The 18,385-nt window shown below is 49.9% G+C and overlaps 1 protein-coding gene across 1 annotated transcript; it reads right to left on the minus strand.

The window, feature by feature from the left end:
* Positions 1–4,383: 4,383 nt before the first annotated feature.
* On the minus strand, positions 4,384–8,674 carry IGFBP2 (insulin-like growth factor binding protein 2, 36kDa). The gene is made up of 3 exons (XM_010144576.1): positions 8,450–8,674; positions 6,971–7,111; positions 4,384–4,702 (listed from the first exon to the last, which is right to left on the minus strand). Exons 1-3 carry the CDS (start codon positions 8,579–8,581, stop codon positions 4,535–4,537), a joined length of 441 nt encoding a protein of 146 aa, XP_010142878.1. The 5' UTR covers positions 8,582–8,674; the 3' UTR covers positions 4,384–4,534.
* Between the last annotated feature and the right edge of the window lie 9,711 nt (positions 8,675–18,385).

Genomic DNA, 18,385 nt, shown 5'->3' on the forward strand with positions numbered 1-18,385 from the left:
CAAAAGAAGTTTGGCCAGCAGGACAAGGGAGGTGATCCTGCCACTCTGCTTCACTCTGGTGAGACCTCACCTGGAGTACTGTGTCCAGCTCTGGAGTCCTGAGCACAAGGAGGACATGACCCTGTTGGAGAGCATCCAGAGGAGGTCCTGTGAGGACCGGCTGAGAGAGTTGGGGTTGCAAGGGAGGTGATCCTGCCACTCTGCTTCACTCTGGTGAGACCTCACCTGGAGTACTGTGTCCAGCTCTGGAGTCCTGAGCACAAGGAGGACATGACCCTGTTGGAGAGCATCCAGAGGAGGTCCTGTGAGGACAGGCTGAGAGAGTTGGGGTTGTTCAGCATGAAGGCTGAACATGGAGGCTCTGAGGAGACTTTATTGCAGCCTTCCAGTACTTAAAGGGGGTCTGTGAGAAAGACAGGGACAGTCTTTTTAGCAAGGCCTGTTGTGACAGGACAACGGGTGTTGGTTTTAAACTAAAAGAGGGAGGCTTAGACTAGATGCAAGAAAGAAATTTTTTTACAATGAGGGTGGTGAAACACTGGCACGGGTTGTCCAGAGAGGTGGTAGATGCCCCCCCCAACCCTGGAAACATTCCAGGTCAGATTGGATAGGGCTCTGGGCAACCTCATCTAGTTGAAGATGTCCATACTCACTGCAGGGGTGGGGGACTGGACTAGATGACCTTTGAAGATCCCTTCCAACCCAGTGTTCTATGATGATTCTATGATTTCATGTTGAAACCCTGGGGAAACCTAAACAGAAGCTCTTTCTTCCCCTTGCCTTACTGCTGCCCCTCTGTAAGGTGCCTGGCCAACTGCAATCTCCCTTTGCTGGGTTGAGCTGTTCTCCTCCATCCCTTGAACACAAGGGTGGCCCCAGGCACAGCTGGGCTCAGGCATCTCTGCCACCCCAAGCCCTCCCTGGGCAGCACCTCGCTTTGAGCACCCTCATGATGCTACTGAGCATCTCCTCCATGGCATCTCCTGAGCCACCTTCAGCTCCTTCCAGGGGCACAAAACAGGACAGTGCTAAATGTTAACTGTGCTCCTTTCCTCATGTTTTCCAGCTCACATCCTACTCCCCAATTCTGCCTGTCCTCCTCCACCTCCCTGCAGCCCCATACACTTGCTGCCTCCGCCACTGCCCAGCCCCTCAGCACATGTCGGTCCCACTCAATGAACTGGCATGGGGTAGGAAAAAAACAGATGGGGAAGCATCACAGTCATTTTGCTTTCCTTTGGAAAGGCCAAAGGGAAACAACAGCCACCTGGATGCTGGCTGTTGGGACCACACAGGGCCTCTCTTTCGATGCTGCAATTTTAATTGAATGCAGCACGGGGTTTTTTAATTAAGGTTATTTTTTGCCTCACTGTGGTACCCCAAGCACTGAGCTGCACCATCATGCTCCCTTAAGCCACACGTCTCACCCTGGAAGAAGGTGCAGAACCTTCAAGAGACCTGTCTCCACAACCACATGAGTGGAGCAACTCAGCCAAGTCTCAATCTTACATGCAGCCAAGGCCTCCCTGCACCTTCCCAGCAGCCTGTTCTTCACTCAGAAACACTAAGGCTGGCTTTTCAGCTGGCACAAATTTTGCTTTCCTTGAGCAAGCAAAGGGGAGAGCCCTTGGAGGGTCCCCCATGGAGGATTTCTCCCTGAAGCACCCCACTCAGCCAAGGAACTCTTTGCATAGAGTACAGAGAAGAACAAAACCATAGTGAGATGCTTAAAGGCTCCTGGATGATTCATGGAGAATAGGTCCATCTGCTGGCTAATAAACAGCATGGTTGAATGCAACTGCCAACTCGAGAAGTCCCTGAAATACCAAGGTTGGGAAGAGCAGAGCTCCCTTCTCTTCACAGCCTTTGCCCAAGCATTTGCCAAGGTCCCGGAGGTCCCCGCACTGGATAAGAGGGACCTGCTCAAGGAACAGGAAACCACCACTCTCATGCAGCCTCTTGGCAGCCCAAGGAGCTTCATGAGCATCACCTGGACAGGGCATTCACAGCAAAGTAGGACATAACCATCCTTTTCCATGAAATCTATCTGCTGTCAGGCAGGGAGATGGTCTCACAAGGTATCACGTACGGAGCAGGAACACAGCAGGCAGCGGACAAGTGACACCAGTTCCTCCCTGCGCATACAACTGGGATCAGTAACGATGAAAGGCCCAACTTCCACTGCCACTTGTCAGGTTCACAGCACCCCCTGGACAAAAAGGCTGAACAGGCCCAAATTTGGGTGTGATGCATCAGTCAAGGAAACACATCCTATGAACAGAGGGGAGCGGGGAAGTTTTCTGGCATCCCATTTAATTTATTCCAACTTTATGCAGCTCAGCTTTTCCAAAAAAGAACAAGAAAAACACAAAAGAAAACTTCCTGATTCCTGAACAAAACAAAAAGTACAAACTACAGATGAGAGCCAGCATGTGCAAGGTTTACATGAAAAAGCAGAACACCCTTGAATGTTAACAGAAAACAGGTAGCATCTCTTTTACAGTTACCTGGCTTTGCATGCAGGTGTGTTTTCTTTCTCTCTCCTGCGCTCTTGCTTCCTCTCAGGCACATGCCCACACCCCCACCACCGACTTAGCAAAGGGGGTCCTTTCCCTGTCTCCTCCGCTGCCACATCCAAACCCCTGCAAAGTCATGGGGGGCTTAATTTGCAGAGACCACCTGCACCCTTCACTCTTGGCATCTAAAACATGTGGCCAAGAAGAGGGGGAAAAAAGAAACAATCCCCAGTGCTCCCCTTCCCCCAAAGCTCGTTGGGCTTTTTGTTTTTCCTTCTCGAGCTCAAAGTGCCCAGAGCAGGGGGTATCAGCAGTGCAGACCCCCATGTGGTGTTTCTCCAGCACCATCTGGTGTTTCTGGGGTGTGCTAGCAACCACCAGGGGCTGATCCAACCCCTGCAGGTTGTGGTCACAGTCAGGTAGCTTTGCTGCCTCGTCCCTACCATGCAGGAACTGAGGACTCCCAGCCAGCATCCAGTATCGCAAGGAAGCTCCTTCCTACACACTATTCAACCTAACCCTGCAGAAGACCTGGGATCTGGAGGCTGTTTGCTACTCAGAAGCATTTGCCAGAAATTGGGAGATGCTTTATTCCATCCCCTACCTGGCCTTGATTTCATTTAAGGAAAGCCCAAGACTTTTACTGTAAGAGAGGCTTTTTGCAATCACTCTCCAAATGGTATTCATATTAAAAAGGAAAAAAAAAAGGAAGAAAAAAATAAAACCTCCTTGCTTAGGCGACGGGGAAGTTATTTTATTCTCAGCGTCGGTGCGTTCTGTACAGAAAAAAATCAACAGGTGAAATAACAGCAGAGACGCATCTCTCCTCGGAGCAGCATGTCCAGCACAAAACCTGTCAGGGTGCCTGGAATTGCTTAGACTGAACCTATACAGATGTGTGTGTGGGCAGAGGGGTAGGTACATGTGCGTCAGAGCCTTTACAAAACAAGACATATACCGTAATTTACTTACAAGAAAGAAAGAAATGTGTGTGCTGAATAGCAGATGCTCACTCCAGCCCCAAGTGAAAATGGAAGGACATGGGCAGCTCCTTGGGAGTGCAGGTTTTAGATGGGATTTTTTTATTTTTCCTATCTAGAAACAAAGAAGGAAAGAGAGAGAGAGAGAGAGAGAGGGAGAGACATCCCCTGGTTTGTTACCCTAAATCTACACAGGCATCCTTCCACCCAGCCCCAGCAAGTTCACTTTAGCTCCCTCAGCATAAGCTGATCCTAAGAAATGCTTGGCTATAGCCCTTCAAACCCCCTGGAAAACCGAACGTTTAGCTTTACCATCACCCAAAGGCCCTGCCCACCTGCACCGTGGCTCAAGCTGGGTCGCTGTGGGGCTGGCTGTGCCCCAGCACCAGGAAGGGAAGTACCCAGGGGTGTTTGGGGTGGGGGGGCTGTCTCATCCTTAGCCCTTTCCCTTACTGATGCCTCCTTGGGAGATGCATCTCAGCTGCACCAGCATGTTCCAGCTAGAAAGCCAGGGGCTTTCCTCCTTCCTTCCCTCCCCCCCACACTGCATCCCATGCCAGGACCGGTGGCCGGGCTGGGGCGCAGGGGACTGGCAGGACGCAAGAGGCAGGCGGCACAGTATTTACAGTCTTTGGTCTCGGGGAAGGGAGGGAGAGAGTGGGAAAGGGTAGGATTTCTACTTTGTTTTTTGTCCCACTCCCATCCATGATGAGGAGTTTTGTCCCCTGGGAGGTGTTGGGGAGTACACGGCGCTTTGTGCTGGAGGATGCCGCAAAGCAGCAGGGAGGGCAAGGCCGCCAGGGCGAGGAGAAAAAAGATTGGTTCTCTGGCTTAGGTTGGGTGAAAGACCAGGAAAGCAGTCTCTTCTCCTTGCAACCCCCCTACCACTCCTCCCATCCCAAGGAGCAGGGGAATGAGGGCAGCACACAGGACCCAACCCCAGTCTCTTCCAGAGCCTAAAGAGACACACTGAAACCCTTATAATATCCAGCACTGGGGCCACGGCGAGCTGCCTCCAGCAAGCAGGATCACGTCCGTCTACTGGCTCCGCAGGGCATGTGCTCCCCGATCCTCCTGCTCGTGGGCTGTGTAGAAGAGGTGGCACTCAGGGTCCCCGCGGATGGTGGGTGCACCCTGGATCACCTTCCCATGGATGGGGTCCACGCACCAGCACTCGCCACGTTGCCCGTTCACCGACATCTTGCACTGCACAGAGAAGGACAGGGCAGGCGTCAGGTGAGGAAACATCACAGCCCCACCAGCCAAAGCCCGAACACAGGCAAAGCTGGGGTTTCTCCAGCAATCTGGCACCACTTTGGCTTTAGGCAAGATTGCTAAAGATTGCAACAAGGTATGCTGCACTCGGACAACCCAGGGTCTGTGCTGCACCAGCATCACTGCTCCAGGCTGAGGGCTGGACCTTTTTCCCAGGGGCTGTGCCAGGAACCAAGAAGCCAATTTTAATGAAACATAAGAACAACTGTGCTTGAGATGCATCACTCGGTCAACTGTGGATGAAAGCATCCATATAAAGTCAAAAATCCCTGGGTGATGAGGGATGAGACAGACTGACAGAGGAGCTGTGTAAGCTGCTTCTCGCCTGCGAATTGGGCTAAACAAACTGAAACATGAGAGCAAGGCCCCCACAGCTAGATGCTAACATGTTTTCACACAGGGCTTCGCTGTGTCCTGGAACAGAGGCAGACACCCTGGTGCACGTGGACCTGGACTCTGCCCTCCCCACTCCCCCAGCCTGATCTGGTTAGAAAGAAGTTTCTTGCCCTAATGGTTATCATCCACCTCTTGCCTTGGGAAGGCTACAGGCACTTTGCACCTGGTGCTCACCCCTCCATCCCCAGCAGATACACCTGTGAATAGGGTGTAGTGGGAGATGCAGAGGTTACTCCAGCAGGCCAGCCTCTGCATGCATTTTGTAAAGCTGAATTCAAGCCATTTTCTGCAGCTGGACTGAGACAGAAATGCAGCCTTGTTCGTGGGAATAAAAAGCACAAAAAGAGAGGATGAAAAAGCTTCCCCAGCAGGAGAGTGCATCCAGGCACCCTCCACCCAAGCACTGGCCCACAGGAGGTGGGAGCAATTGGGAATGGTTTTGTTGGCATCTGCTTTCCAGCAAATCAAAAGGAATTGATGCTCAGCTCTAGAAACCCAGATGAAGGGAAATGGGTATTCATTTCACATTTGCTTTGCTTGCCTTTAACCAGGGTAGGGTTGGGCAGAAGAAGAGAAAGCAATTTTTGTCCCCTCTCTTTTTCTACAGCAGTGACTGGTGTGTAACCCATCTGCACCCTTCAGTGCAGGCTGACTTGTTTCCCAGGCACAAAAAGAAGCAGAGCTTTGCTTTTGCAGCACACGATGCACCACTGCATTGCCCGGGCTCATTCCCCAGCCATGGCTCAATTTCCTTACAGGGAATTTGCCAGCTCTGCTCCATCCACCCCTTCCAAGTGTGCTCATGCTGGGGGATCCAGCCAGCCTGTGGGGTTCTTCAGGGAGACACAGGGAGTGAAGAGAGAAGGGATGGAGGGAGATGATCTCAGAGCACCCTACTTTTTTTAATGCTCCTGATGACGGGGTAGAAGTAGCCCTGAGAAAAAGGCTTAGCCATGTAAAGAGCAGGTTTTCTGGGTTCCCCTCCAAAGGCTCAGTTACACATAACTATAAGGGGTGCTCTTGTCCAGGTACTATTCACATGTGGCTGCCAGTCAATCCCAGACAAGCTGGTGTTTTGCTGCCTAAGAGGTTTTTCCTGGCATTTTTTCCCCATGCCTCAGCTGCTGACACCTGCTGGGTTTGCATGAATGAAGCCAAGAAGTCAAAATTCAGGCACACGTTAAGTCATTTGACTCCTTTTGGGTCCCATAAATACTTTCAGAAACATGCTGCACCCCAACCCCCACCTTGCCTGAAAGGAATCCTTTCTGAAGCTATGGGACCAGGCACAATTTGTGGAGGAAAATGAGCAAAGTGTTCTAGAAACCTTCCTGACCCCAGGAGAAGTGCTTTCTGCTTTGTCTGTAAGACTGGCCAGCATTCAGCCCCATCCCTGCTTTTCCCCTGCAGCAGGACCCAGGTAGGACAACACCTGGGTGAAAGTAGGTGATGATAGACCTGGACAGATAAGCAGCTCTTGCAGGGAAGAAAGGACTCTGAACTGAACAGTTTCTCTACGCATGGGCTGCCTACAGCCACATGTGGATGTGGGTCTCACATCGCCTCTTGCTAGCCCATGGCTGCAGATGCACGCCATGTTCCTAAACGTGAAGATGCACGCAGGGCGTTACTAAACCTGTGACGTACCCTATTTGCTGTTTACCCCACACCTCACACCGCATGTGCAACATCAGCCCTGAGCTCTGTGTGTCCTCTGTGGCTGCACATGGTGGGAACATGGCTGAGCCGAGAGCTGTGGCCAGGAGTGCAGCCAGCCCCAGAGCTTTGCCTCTCTCCACTTACCTGTTTGAGATTGTAGAAGCCATGCTTGTCACAGTTGGGGATGTGGAGGGAGTAGAGGTGCTCCAGGGGACCTCGCTCATCTGGCAGCCGCATAGTGGAGATGCGTTCCAGGACCTGATCCAGCTCCTGCTGACAAGAAGTCTGAAAAGAGCCAGAAAGCAGAAAACAAAACCAAAAAAAAAAAGATCAGGGCAATGGGACAATTCAATGTCAACACTTTGAACAATGGAAACACCAGTAGGGATGAACCCCTGTGTGCAACTCCTCATGACACAAGTCTGCCACTGGGTTCTGCTGCAGATTTCACTGGCAGGCACCCAAAATCAGTGTTGCATGTCTGCACACGCCAGTCTGTGGAGATTCATACAGATCTTGGCCTCACATGGCCGAGAGCCAACATGACACCAGGTCACAGGCCCTGGAGAGACACAGATGAGAAGCCTTAGAGATGATCCCATAGATCTCACTGGTGGTGACACGTGATGCGAAGCAGGACTAATCCGGACAGACCAGGAGGGTTTCACTGAGCATAGTCCAGATCCCATATCTGTGATAGAGTTTTGGCCCAGAAGTGCAACTAAAAGCATGAGACCCCATGGGAGTGGAGAGGAAATGCCAGGAAGAGGAGCACCCAACAAAGCCAGTCTCTAGAGGCATCCCTCTTGCTCCACAGCTTTTTTCCCAAAGCAGCAGCAGCATCGCAGGAGCTCTTTAAGTTGACAGTGCTTGCACCTTATTTTGAACCCCTGCTTTGCCTGTTCCTTGGAGGGGATCAGGGCTCTCTTTTAAAGGCCCCTTCTCTCCCTGTGTTCCCTAGGTACAAATATGTTTATAGAGACACATTATGGACCTTTTGGGGTGGCCTTCCATCCCCATCCCATCCTACTTGCCTTGACCAAGCTGCCCACTAGAGGGAAACCACGGCCAAGGACTGGAGGGCAGAGCAGACAGGGACAGGGAAGAAGGGGACTGGGAAGACTCCAGGCCCGCTCCCCGCTACATGACAGTTCCGCAGCCCGTCCTTGGGGGCTCTGGAGCCCCCGCCAAACTGCACTGGGGCAGACAGCGCCCCCCACCCACCCAATCCCCTTGGGCCATCCCTGGCGTTTGCTTAGGGAAAAGGGGTGTGAGAAAGCTGCTCCGTGGGCAAAGGGCACGCTCGCACTCCTGTGGAGGCAGGTGTCAAGCCAGCGGGACCCCCTTCCCCAGCTCCGCTGTCAGGAGGTGAAGCTGCAATGAAAATAATACCTCCTTGCCAGCACATCAAAGTTCATCAGATGGTGTGTTCAGCCCCAACTTCAGGCCAAAACAAATGTTTGCTTTTCCTTTTTTTTCTCTTTCCCCTTTTTTCTTTCTCTTTATTTTTTTTTTTTCTTAAGAGAGTTTGTTGCAAACGTCACTCAGGCTTTTGCATTCAGCGTTTCCCTAGCGAGCCCGCAGCTGCCTCCATTAGCTCCCCACAACCCCCTGCCCTCTCACCCTGCCTGTCGACAGCCGTGACTTCTTAGAGTCCTCATGGTTGTGATGGGGCTTGCCAACTTTGCCCATCTGCCGCTGCTGCTCGTTCACCTTCTCCCTCATAACCGCCAGCTCCTTCATGCCACTCTTCATGGGCTTCCTACCACCGCCTCCACTCAGGATCCCTGTGGTGCCATCCACATGGTTCTCCGCCAGGATGCTTTCAGACCGGTCATCGCCATTATCTGCAGGAGACAGGGCAGACAACGAAAGGATCAAGCTCAGCCAGGTGCTCTCTCACAGGTTCATCCTATCCTGGAGCACTTTCAAGAATGGCTGGTTACCAAGCCATAAAATCTTTGCATGCAAAAATTCTAAATTGCATTAGCCCTTTCATCCGGGAGGTGAGAATAGAACCTTTCATTCTGGAGTTATTACCACACTAAAAGACAGTTTAGAGAGCAGGGGAAATCGCTGCTGGAGAAGTTCTTTCTGGTTTTTCTTTGACCTTCTAAATTACTTCCCGAAGAATGTAATTTTCCCATCAGAAGTCCAGTTAGGTTAGGGATGCCAAGTGTACTTCACTTCCAAAACTTAAAACCACAGTGATTAGTAACAATACTGTAAGTCCATCTATCATCCCTCAGAGTATCTCCAGGAATACTTACTCAATATTAATGCGCTAAAATAAATTCTCGGGCTTGCTTTCAAAAATACTTCGCCTCTGTTTTATGGCCACCCTAATTTACCTCAGAGATCCTGCCACTGCAGTGATTGTCCTTGCCGTATCACCGTTCACATCATTTATCACACAAGAGCATTACTCATTTAGCTTCTACCTTCTTCTGCATTTGACCGCTCCTGCTGGCTGTGGAACAGCCTTAAGTGTCCTGGGCCCAACTCAGCCACCGCTGCAAGTTACAAGATCTCCAGCTAATTCAGCCATCTCAAAATCAGTTAGCAGAGGATAAACACTAGACTTTTTCCACATCCTCCACTTTCTGCCTTGTGCATTTTCCCTGTTCAGCGGGTGCTGTTTCTGAGAGCAATCCTTACCAAAGTAGGATGGTCACGATGGTCACCACGCTGCAGACACCGGTCCCTTTGGACTTTGTGGTGGCAATGAGGACAGATGTCAATTCCTCATGCTTGCTCCAGAAGCCCAGAAGGTGACAGCTGATGCCTCCTTGGTGCCTGGTCTGATCTGGTTGACCCAGTAGATCTAACACTGTAGCTGGATCTAACATAAGCTCACTATGTTTTAAGCAGGCACTTGGACCAAGACCTCCAGAGGTCCTTTTTAGTCCAAATTAGGATACAACCCATGCATACACATCACCTCTCACTGCAATAAGCCAAGCCAAGTATGTCTCTGTATATATCTCTGTATATAGCAGCTCCACTGTCCCAAACAGTGACAGACCAGGTCATTCTGGACCTACAGTGGTGACAAACATCAAGTGTCTCTTAGCATATGCCAAGGAGGAACTGCAGCACCCAGTCTTCCAGCATGAGCATTCTCTCTGGCACCTCAAATTTCAGCTTTCTAGCACTCTGGAACTCAGACACTTATATAGAAGTAAAGAAATAATATCAAACTGCGCATGATGGAGGGCAAGGAATGCATTAGCTCATATAGCAACGCTAAATGTATGGATCTCTCCTGCTTCTTAGGAGACAAGGCGTGCAGAGCATTTACAGATTTTAGCATTTCCTTTTTTTCAGGAGCTGCATCGTGATGTTTTGTCAGAACATAGCTCTACTATCATGACAAGAGTCAAAAATCAGAATAATACGTGGTTTATTTCTGCCACAGATTTCCAAGCTCTTTTCGGGTGGTACAACCCCAGGTTCTCATGGGAGAAACAGCAAGAAGAGTTTTGTCTGAACTTACTCAGCAAATGTGCGGCTTACCTGCAGACTGATGGCAAGGGTTTAGCCCAAGTGGGCTGGGTCAAAGAGCCACCCCAGCCTAGCACGCCATCCACAAGAGACCATCAGCTGCTGTTTTGGGGACACGTCAGAAGGACCATTCCCAATCTGTGCTGCAGACCAGCACTTTCATGACTAGACTCTGCACCTGACCCACAGGATTTAAAAGCCACAAACAGACTCATCCCTCAGTGGATTTGCTCAATATCCTTTTGAACTTCCCCATCGTTTTGGCATCAGATCTCCCAAGACTGGGATCGTCCCACTTCCCAGAAATACTAAACGTGTTTGGTCTGCAGGGTTTTAGCTGCTTAGGTAGCAACAGAAAAGCAAACATGGGGCAAAACCAATCTGGCAAAGTCCACGACTTTCCTCAATACTGGTTCCAGATGAGAACTGGGACCAGGTTTGATAGCCAGATGGGCAAGCTCGAAGTCTGGGCTGCTGCCTGGCAATTGCCATCTGGCTATCATCCTAGGAGCCGGACAAGGAATATTTTGAGCAGGAATCTTCTGTTTATACACCAGTCTCCCCGTTAATTAGAAACATATAGTGAGAAGAGAGAAGGCCATGAGGCCACCCTTCAGACAGGATCAAATGAAAAAGCACCATGCAAGAGACGAGCAAGGCTGGCCAGGCTCTGATCCTCAATGAGCTGCTTAGGAAGGTTTTAGCCTTCTGATGTCTTTCGTGCTCCTCTCCTTGGTATCCCACCAAGCTGTCAACAACAGCAGAAGAACAAAGGCAGCAGCAGGGCAGCGTTTTGGACACATTGCAGTCCCCTGCTTCATTCAGAAAAACGATGGTACAAACTGAAGGAAAAGCAGCAAACTGGAAGCAGTACCTTCCCCCATCGAGTCTCACTCCTTCCTGCCTCCAACTAAAATATAGAGACATCTGCCCAAGTAAGCACTGCACTAGTAAATGAAGGCGAACTGGTAAGCCTCTTGTCGGCTGATTCATTCACAAAACCTGCTTCTGATAATACTTTTGCTCATTTTTCTCACTTTCCAATGCTAACAAATATCAGCCCAAAGAAAACCACTGATGGGAGCAGATTGTGCAAGCCCGTGTCCATGAACACACCCAGGGCTGGGGAGATGGGGCTTGGCTTTCTGGGCACCATCACAGGAGGAAGCCTGGAGCGGAGGCCAGGAAGTTCTAGCTGCTATCAACTGCAAATTCTCCTCTCTGAGGACAAGCCAGCCATGGTAAGCCATACCTTCAGCCCTGCTGCTAAGCTGGACTGATCCACCAGGGAGCCCCATCACAGCTTTTCCTTCTCCCATATCTGGTGCTGCTCTTAGGAGGAGCTCTCCTGACCTGGGACTTGGAGGGCTCTATCACTGGGGAAGTGAAATGGGACAGAAGAGGTTGGCCCCACATGCATAGCACTGGCATTTCCTTCATGGATGAGCTGCATGCACAGGAGGAGGCTGTGTCAGCTGTGATGGACCACATTTCAAAGAGCAAATGGGCTGGGTAGCAACAAGACTAGAGACATCAAGACTCAAGGTCAGGAGAACACAGGGCATACCATAAGCCAACAATGCCTTTTACAGCCAGATAATGTTTTTTAACACTAACCAAAAGAAGTAATTTGTGCATACTTGCTTATGACTATCCATGAACCAATTAAGCCACTCAACAATCTTACCAGCATGGGATGGGCAGGTGTGCAACTGCCTCAGATAGACAACCCTAATCCTATTTGTCATTCTGGCAAATGCCTTTCGCCAACCAACTTCAATTCACACTAAATATATCTGTGAACAGAACGGTGCCAAACTACAAAACAATCGTGTTTTATAGTTCTTCTAATTTTCTATGGCATGTGGAAAACATCTCCTGTGCTATTTTGGATCAAAAGGTAGACAGCCTTGTGCAGGGCGGGACAAAGTGTTGCAGGAATCAAAGCAGATAGCTGAAGTTCTCCTGAACATTGATGTGAAGCCCATGAAACACCTCTCTCCGTGCCAAGAAAATGATTTCTTTATGGCCTTTTTCAAGGAAAATTCCCATCGGCTTCAATGGGGCGAGGACTTGGCTGAGGTGAAAGTGTGTTCAAATGACCATCAGCTAACGTCTGTACGGAGCTGCACAGTCTCGCCAACATTTTCAAAAACGGCTACCAATTTCCAGTGCTGAAATTTTTGGGAATCTGGTTTGAGAGCTCTAGGCACCTCCACTGAGAGAGCTAAGAAACAGAGGGGCTTAAAAACAACATGCCACTTCCATAGCTACAAGAAGAAAAAAGCAACACATAAAAAAAAGGCAGCTGCTGAAGTTAAAAATACATCTTTATCCCTCTGAAGAGCCCTGAACCATATCTAGGCTGCAGGACAAGATCGAGCCAGTAGCACTCAGCACGAGAAGGCCAGCCTGTATCACAGGGAGCACGCACCATGCAAGGACAGCGGCCACCCTCCAGTGCTGTTCTCTCTCTGCACTTGCTTTATTTTGACAACAGCTTGCCCAGGGGGTTTCACATGCATTTGCTTATCTGTCCAGAGTGTTTGCATAGCATTTCAGCGCTGATTAAGGTCCCAGACCCACAGAAAGTTTCACTCACGTGGCCTTCAGCACCCTGCCCAGAGCCTCACTAGCCTCTGGTCCTGCAAGGGCAGTCTCTGTTAGCTAGCACTTTCCCTCTGAGGACTCCAAAGCACTGTGTGGTTCATCAAACACCCTGAAGAGAGAGGTGTTCATCCTGGGTTGCACAGAGTAAAAAACAAAGGCACAGAAAAATTTGAGAGCATTGCCCAAAGCCATGCAGGGAATCGATGAGCAAACCCAGGAGCCTGCACTCCCACCCTGGCACCGCACCCAGGAATGAACGCACTGAGGGCTGCAGCACCCCAAGAGTGATTTTTCACCCTGGGCAGCGCTGTCTGTCTCATTTAGCTTTTTTTTTTCCCCACAACAGTTTTAGCTTCTTGTGGCCCCAAATTCTACCATTTCAGGATAATGTAAGTGCCTGTTCTGGGTTTTGCTTGCCACTTTTATTTTAAGGAGCAAACCTGCCTGTCCCAGACTGCCAGGAACCCAGCACTTGTTCTTTGCAACTTGAGAGCAGACAAGGCCTTTAAACATGACCTTTAACACGCACAACAGCCATGGCCAGAGAATTACTTGCAGGAAGGTGGGGAAGGAGCAGACAAACCCAACCACAGCCCTGGTGACCTCTGTCTGCCTCATCAGTCTGCAAAGTATTTCTAGAAGAGCCCTGGGCAAAGGTTCCTGTGCAACAGCTCTAGCGTGGGTGGTGTTGATCTGGAGCTCGGATACCTCAGAAAACGCTTGCCAGCAGGGATTATACCGGCGTTGCAATTTCCTCGCAGCAGGAGCTGCCAAGAACAAAGTCCCCCCCAGGCCCTCTGGCCCATTCTACCCCAAAAAGGACCCAGGGCTTGCTGATTACTGCTGCCAAACTGCACGGTGCTGAGACACAGCACAGCATCGTCAGCACTCCGCTGGCAGCTGAGGGAAAATGCGGGGGCACCCGTACATGATCCGGCCCCAGGTGTAATGGAGCAGGGCTGGATGCAGCTCTCCAGAGGCAGATGAAACCAAAGCAGTCACTCAAGTTTCAACTCTTTGCTTTGCACAAAAAAAACCCCACGCACCACTGGGAAATGCCACAGAGGAAGCACAAGCAGTGGGATTTGTAGGAGAGGGGGCAATAGGAGGAGAAGGGATGCAGAAGGGACGTAGAGCAGAGAAGCGGACCCAGGGCAACATGTCATACAGAGGCCAAACATGGATGCGCAGGGGAACAGAAGAAAGGACAAAATTCCAATCCCTCTCCAGTCCTCCTGGAAATCAGTGGTTCAGGAGTCAAAAGGTTGCTTCTGGACTGAGTTTAATTGCCATTGACAGGCCTAACTGGGGAGGAGTTCCTTTCTGGATTCAACTATAGGGACACCTCCATACGCACCTCCTCTTGGTCCCCTCTCCCCATCCAGCAGCCTTTTCAGCTTAGCCTCACATCAACAACAAGCACAAGCAACATGTGGATGTTTAAGCACTCAGTTTGGTTGAAGGGGACACACAGCCAGCATTCCCAGGCAGCCCAGGGGTGTCCACACCACCCAGCTTTTGTGAGGGCCGACAGGAAGGCTGATCTCCCAAATCTCAGAACCGTGAGCTCCCTTAAGACACAGAAATGGAGATCACCTCGGAGCATCTCTCCACCTGCCAGGGAGCTCCTCAGGATGGTTCCCAGGATCCTCCGCCTGCCTGCACTCCTTAGGGCTATTTCATCATGCCAGCTTGCTCAGTAACAGTGAGGCAATTGCACACTACAGCCAGAAAATTCCTGCATCAGTCTCCAAGAGCTTGTTTTACCTCTGTGATAAGCTGCCCACAAAGCACTCCAAGATCTCCTGGGACCGAGAGCCCTGGGGCTCTGCAAACATCCTTTATTTCTGAGATCTTTTCAGCCCATCTCTACCAGCAGGGAGGGCAGGACTGGGGAAGGAACGGCATGTTCTGGCCAGGAGTTGCTTAGCAAGCTCCTCTCCCTGCCCTGAGCAGCTGGCACCACGGGGTGATCCAAGGGGCACCCAGTGCCCTGCTTTGGCTCAGGCATCCTGCAGGAAATGCTTTATGTTCCTCTGAAGCACTGGGGACATTGATTCAGGGCAGCACAGCTTTCAGCAGCACGTTTCACTCTCTTTTCTATGCATTCTCTGGTGGCTGGAGAGCGTGACTTTACCTCCTCCATCCATCTAGGTCCAGAGCCAGAGAAAAATCTCCTAGCCACTGCACCTGTGCAGCGCACCTGTGCCCCATGGCACACAGACTCCTCTCGAACCCTGAAGCAAGCACAGAAGTGATACCAAAATGGAGTTGATGTCAGATGAGGGTCAAAGAGGGACTGCAATGTCCCTTCCCGTGGGCTTTATTTCAAACAGTCTTTTTTTTTTTCCCAATCATGTTTGTAGACTGGTTTCCCAAGGATACTGGACTTGAGCAATAACACAGCCTGCCTTTATGTGTTTCTGTATGTGCACGTGTTTGCACGACTGCCTGTCTCCCTATTAGTTTTCCTCCCCCTCCACCTCCCAATATATCTACAAACACGTCAGCAAATGCCAACTACATCTCAAAACACGAACATGATTCTCAAAAATAGCAAGTTTCCACCATTTCATGGAAATGCGCAGCCAGGCTGAAGAGAGATAAAACAGTAGAGTTTGATTTGTTAGCTTTTTCTCCAAACAATTTGACTGATCGGCTGTGCAGCACATCACCAGCCCACTCTGTGTGGACCCCACAGAGCACAAACTACCACTGGAGAAGGTCTGCTCCAGCCCTCTTGCGAACAGCAAGTTTCAAGTGTTGTTCGCAACATCCTGTTCCCTCCCGTAGCAGCTTTTCACTGAGTGCCAGGAACGATAAGGGAAAACTCCGTTCAGGTCCCTCAGAAATGCAGGGGAACACTAAGTCCCCTCATCTACTCAACTTCCACTTGCAATCCTGCCTTTCTTTCATCCACATTTTCCCCCTGTGCGCAGGGCTGCTGAGCATCCCAATGCACATCTACAGCAGAGACTCGCTGGACTCACCTAAAAGCTGAGATGCCAGAGGATCGTGTCTTGTGGCTGATGACAGTGGTTTTGCACATGTGCTTAACTTTAACCTGCGTGAGGGCAGCTTGCTCAGGGGAGAGACCTTAGAATGTTTGAAAGATTTTGCTGAATGAGGCTCTCTGAGCTCCCTGCCACCATAAAAGCATTCCCCCTTGTTAGTGAACCGTATCTCAGCCCTTTCAACACACTTCTCCGATTAGCCCTCCGCAAAGCTGCACCCTTCCCAGTAGAACCAAATTAATTACCTTGAAAACACTTCCAAGCTTAAATTAATTGCACTGCAGCTTCCTGATTTGACCTTGACCCCCATCTGTAAAATCCCCAGAGTAGCTGCTACTTAGTCATTAGGGGCTTCTGCCTGAAGAAAACAAGCCATTAACCTTACCAGGCCAAGTCTCTGCTCTCCTTCCCTGGTCACTCGCGTGCATCCACATGGTCTTTGGTGCCCCAGCCACCCCAAAAAGCCCACACTGACTTCTATTATATACACTTGGCTCCGAAATCCTCAGTTCCTAAGAATTTCCAGAATGGAACCAGACCTCAAACCCACCTCATTTATTTCTCCCACAGGTTTTACTGTTGTGTTTGAATTACACCTCTGACCCCGAGTCCAAGTCCCTCAGGGCGTTTGCATCCCACAGTCCAGACTATGCAAGCACAGAAGATCTTCCCTTACCACAGCCTCCATGAGTGTGCCTGCATATTAACTTTTATCCAGACAATCTCTGTTTGGTATTGGGATGCTGCACTTCTCTTTCCTGCAGAAGAGCCAGAGGCTGGTAGTTACACAGGAGCTGTGAAGCTTAACAAGGCTGATTCCCAGGTACAACACTCTGCAGCCCAGCAGAAAGGGCTGATGAAGGAAGGACTGATGATCTGATGCACACACAATCACAAACAAGAAACTCTTCTCCAAATTTACACTAAACATTTCTGCCTCCCTTACACATTTCTGGAAAAAGCAGAATATTCAGCACCTGTTCAGACTGTTCTCCTATTTTAAGATGATTATCTTTCTAGGTGCAGGCAGTGACAAGCAAACAGCAAGTCAGCTGGAGACAGTGTCAAAAATCAGTTTGAACCTGCTCATATCTGTCCCTTCGGGGGTCTTCAAACTCACGTACCGTATCTCTCGGATAGAGTGCTTTAGCTAAATACAAGACATCTTGCTTCAAAAAGAGGTGGCTGAGGGAAATTTTGTGGTCTTTATCATATGAGAACCTAGGCAAGATAGTCCAGGGGTCATTCCTGGCAATGTCCCCTGCCTGTTCTGGCTCCTCAGAAATGGATTAAGTTACCAGAAAGATATTATCTGGCTCTAGAAGCCCAGCTGTGCCCTTTGGTGCCTGTTCACAATCCCAGTTAAGATCAATGGCTGGGGAGGAAGTGGCTCTGGACAGGGCAGGACCAGAGGAGCCTATAGCGGAGTATTTCTGCACAACTTCCAGGAAGGCTGAGTGCAGAGCAGCTCAAAGTCTGATTTTCTGGCCTGCAGAAAGGTGGAAAAGCTTCAAAATCAGGAGGGAAAAAATATGCTACAGGTAAAGAGAAAAAGACCTAAAACCCCCACAGAGTCAGAGCAGTGCCCCACCCTGGTTGCAAGAGCCACCTCCCACCTATCTCCAGTATCACTCCACCCCTTTCTTAGCCACATGGGCTTCTCCAATTATTAGGACTGTCGCAAGCAAACGGAATGATCTTCAGCCATTTGTATTACTAGTTTTTAAATAACGTCTCACTTTTCCACAGTCAATTTTCAAGATAGTGGCTCGGACCAGGGCTCCCCTCACCACCTATCCAAATTTCATTGTGCACTTCCTCAAAGTCTGCCTTTTCAAAATGCACTATTACAGTAATTCCATCAGACCTTCTCCTCAGAAACCCTGCCAGAGAGCAGCAAGAACTACCACCAGTGTCATCTCAAGGTCTGCTGGACCTACTGTCCCCATGCAGCCCCCTAGCCAAGAACCAGCCCTCAAAGCCAGCTCCGAGTCTGCTTTTGCCTCCAGGAACCTGGATTCCTCAGGGACAAAGCACAAGTGCCTCCCAATACAACCAGAGCACTGAACTGTAGGTGGAAAGAGACACTACCTGCTGTAAATTAGTTGTTAGTCTCTTCTGCCCACCAGCACCTCCTTATGGGGGCTATTACCAAGTTACTGTATCCCACATTTAAGCCCCAAGTTAAGCTGTTCAAACTGTGGGGTTTTTCCTCATTTGATGTCCAAGCTAAACAATGTGGCCATTGTTTCAGGTTATGTCAAACCCTTCTGTTCATCTGTTCTTGGGGCAGTATTTCACTCAGATTTGAAGTGACTTGGCAGAATTTCTTTAACTCTTATTTTATTCTTCCCCCAGTTAGGGACAGAGAACCCTCATGCTGGAGTACACCATGAATCTGGTCTTTATTGTTACACACATTTACTATTTA

This window comes from Buceros rhinoceros, unplaced genomic scaffold (genome assembly GCF_000710305.1).
Source record: "Buceros rhinoceros silvestris isolate BGI_N320 unplaced genomic scaffold, ASM71030v1 scaffold16131, whole genome shotgun sequence".
Classification (NCBI taxonomy): Eukaryota; Metazoa; Chordata; class Aves; order Bucerotiformes; family Bucerotidae; genus Buceros; species Buceros rhinoceros.

Coding starts and splice junctions, on each gene's coding strand:
- IGFBP2 (XM_010144576.1), bottom strand. CDS start 8,581: ATGAAGAGTGGCATGAAGGAGCTGGCGGTTATGAGGGAGAAGGTGAAC. Junction 7,112..8,449: donor CACGGCTGTCGACAGGCAGG/GTGAGAGGGCAG, acceptor GGCTCTTTTCAG/ACTTCTTGTCAGCAGGAGCT. Junction 4,703..6,970: donor GCTTCTACAATCTCAAACAG/GTAAGTGGAGAG, acceptor TTCTCTGTGCAG/TGCAAGATGTCGGTGAACGG.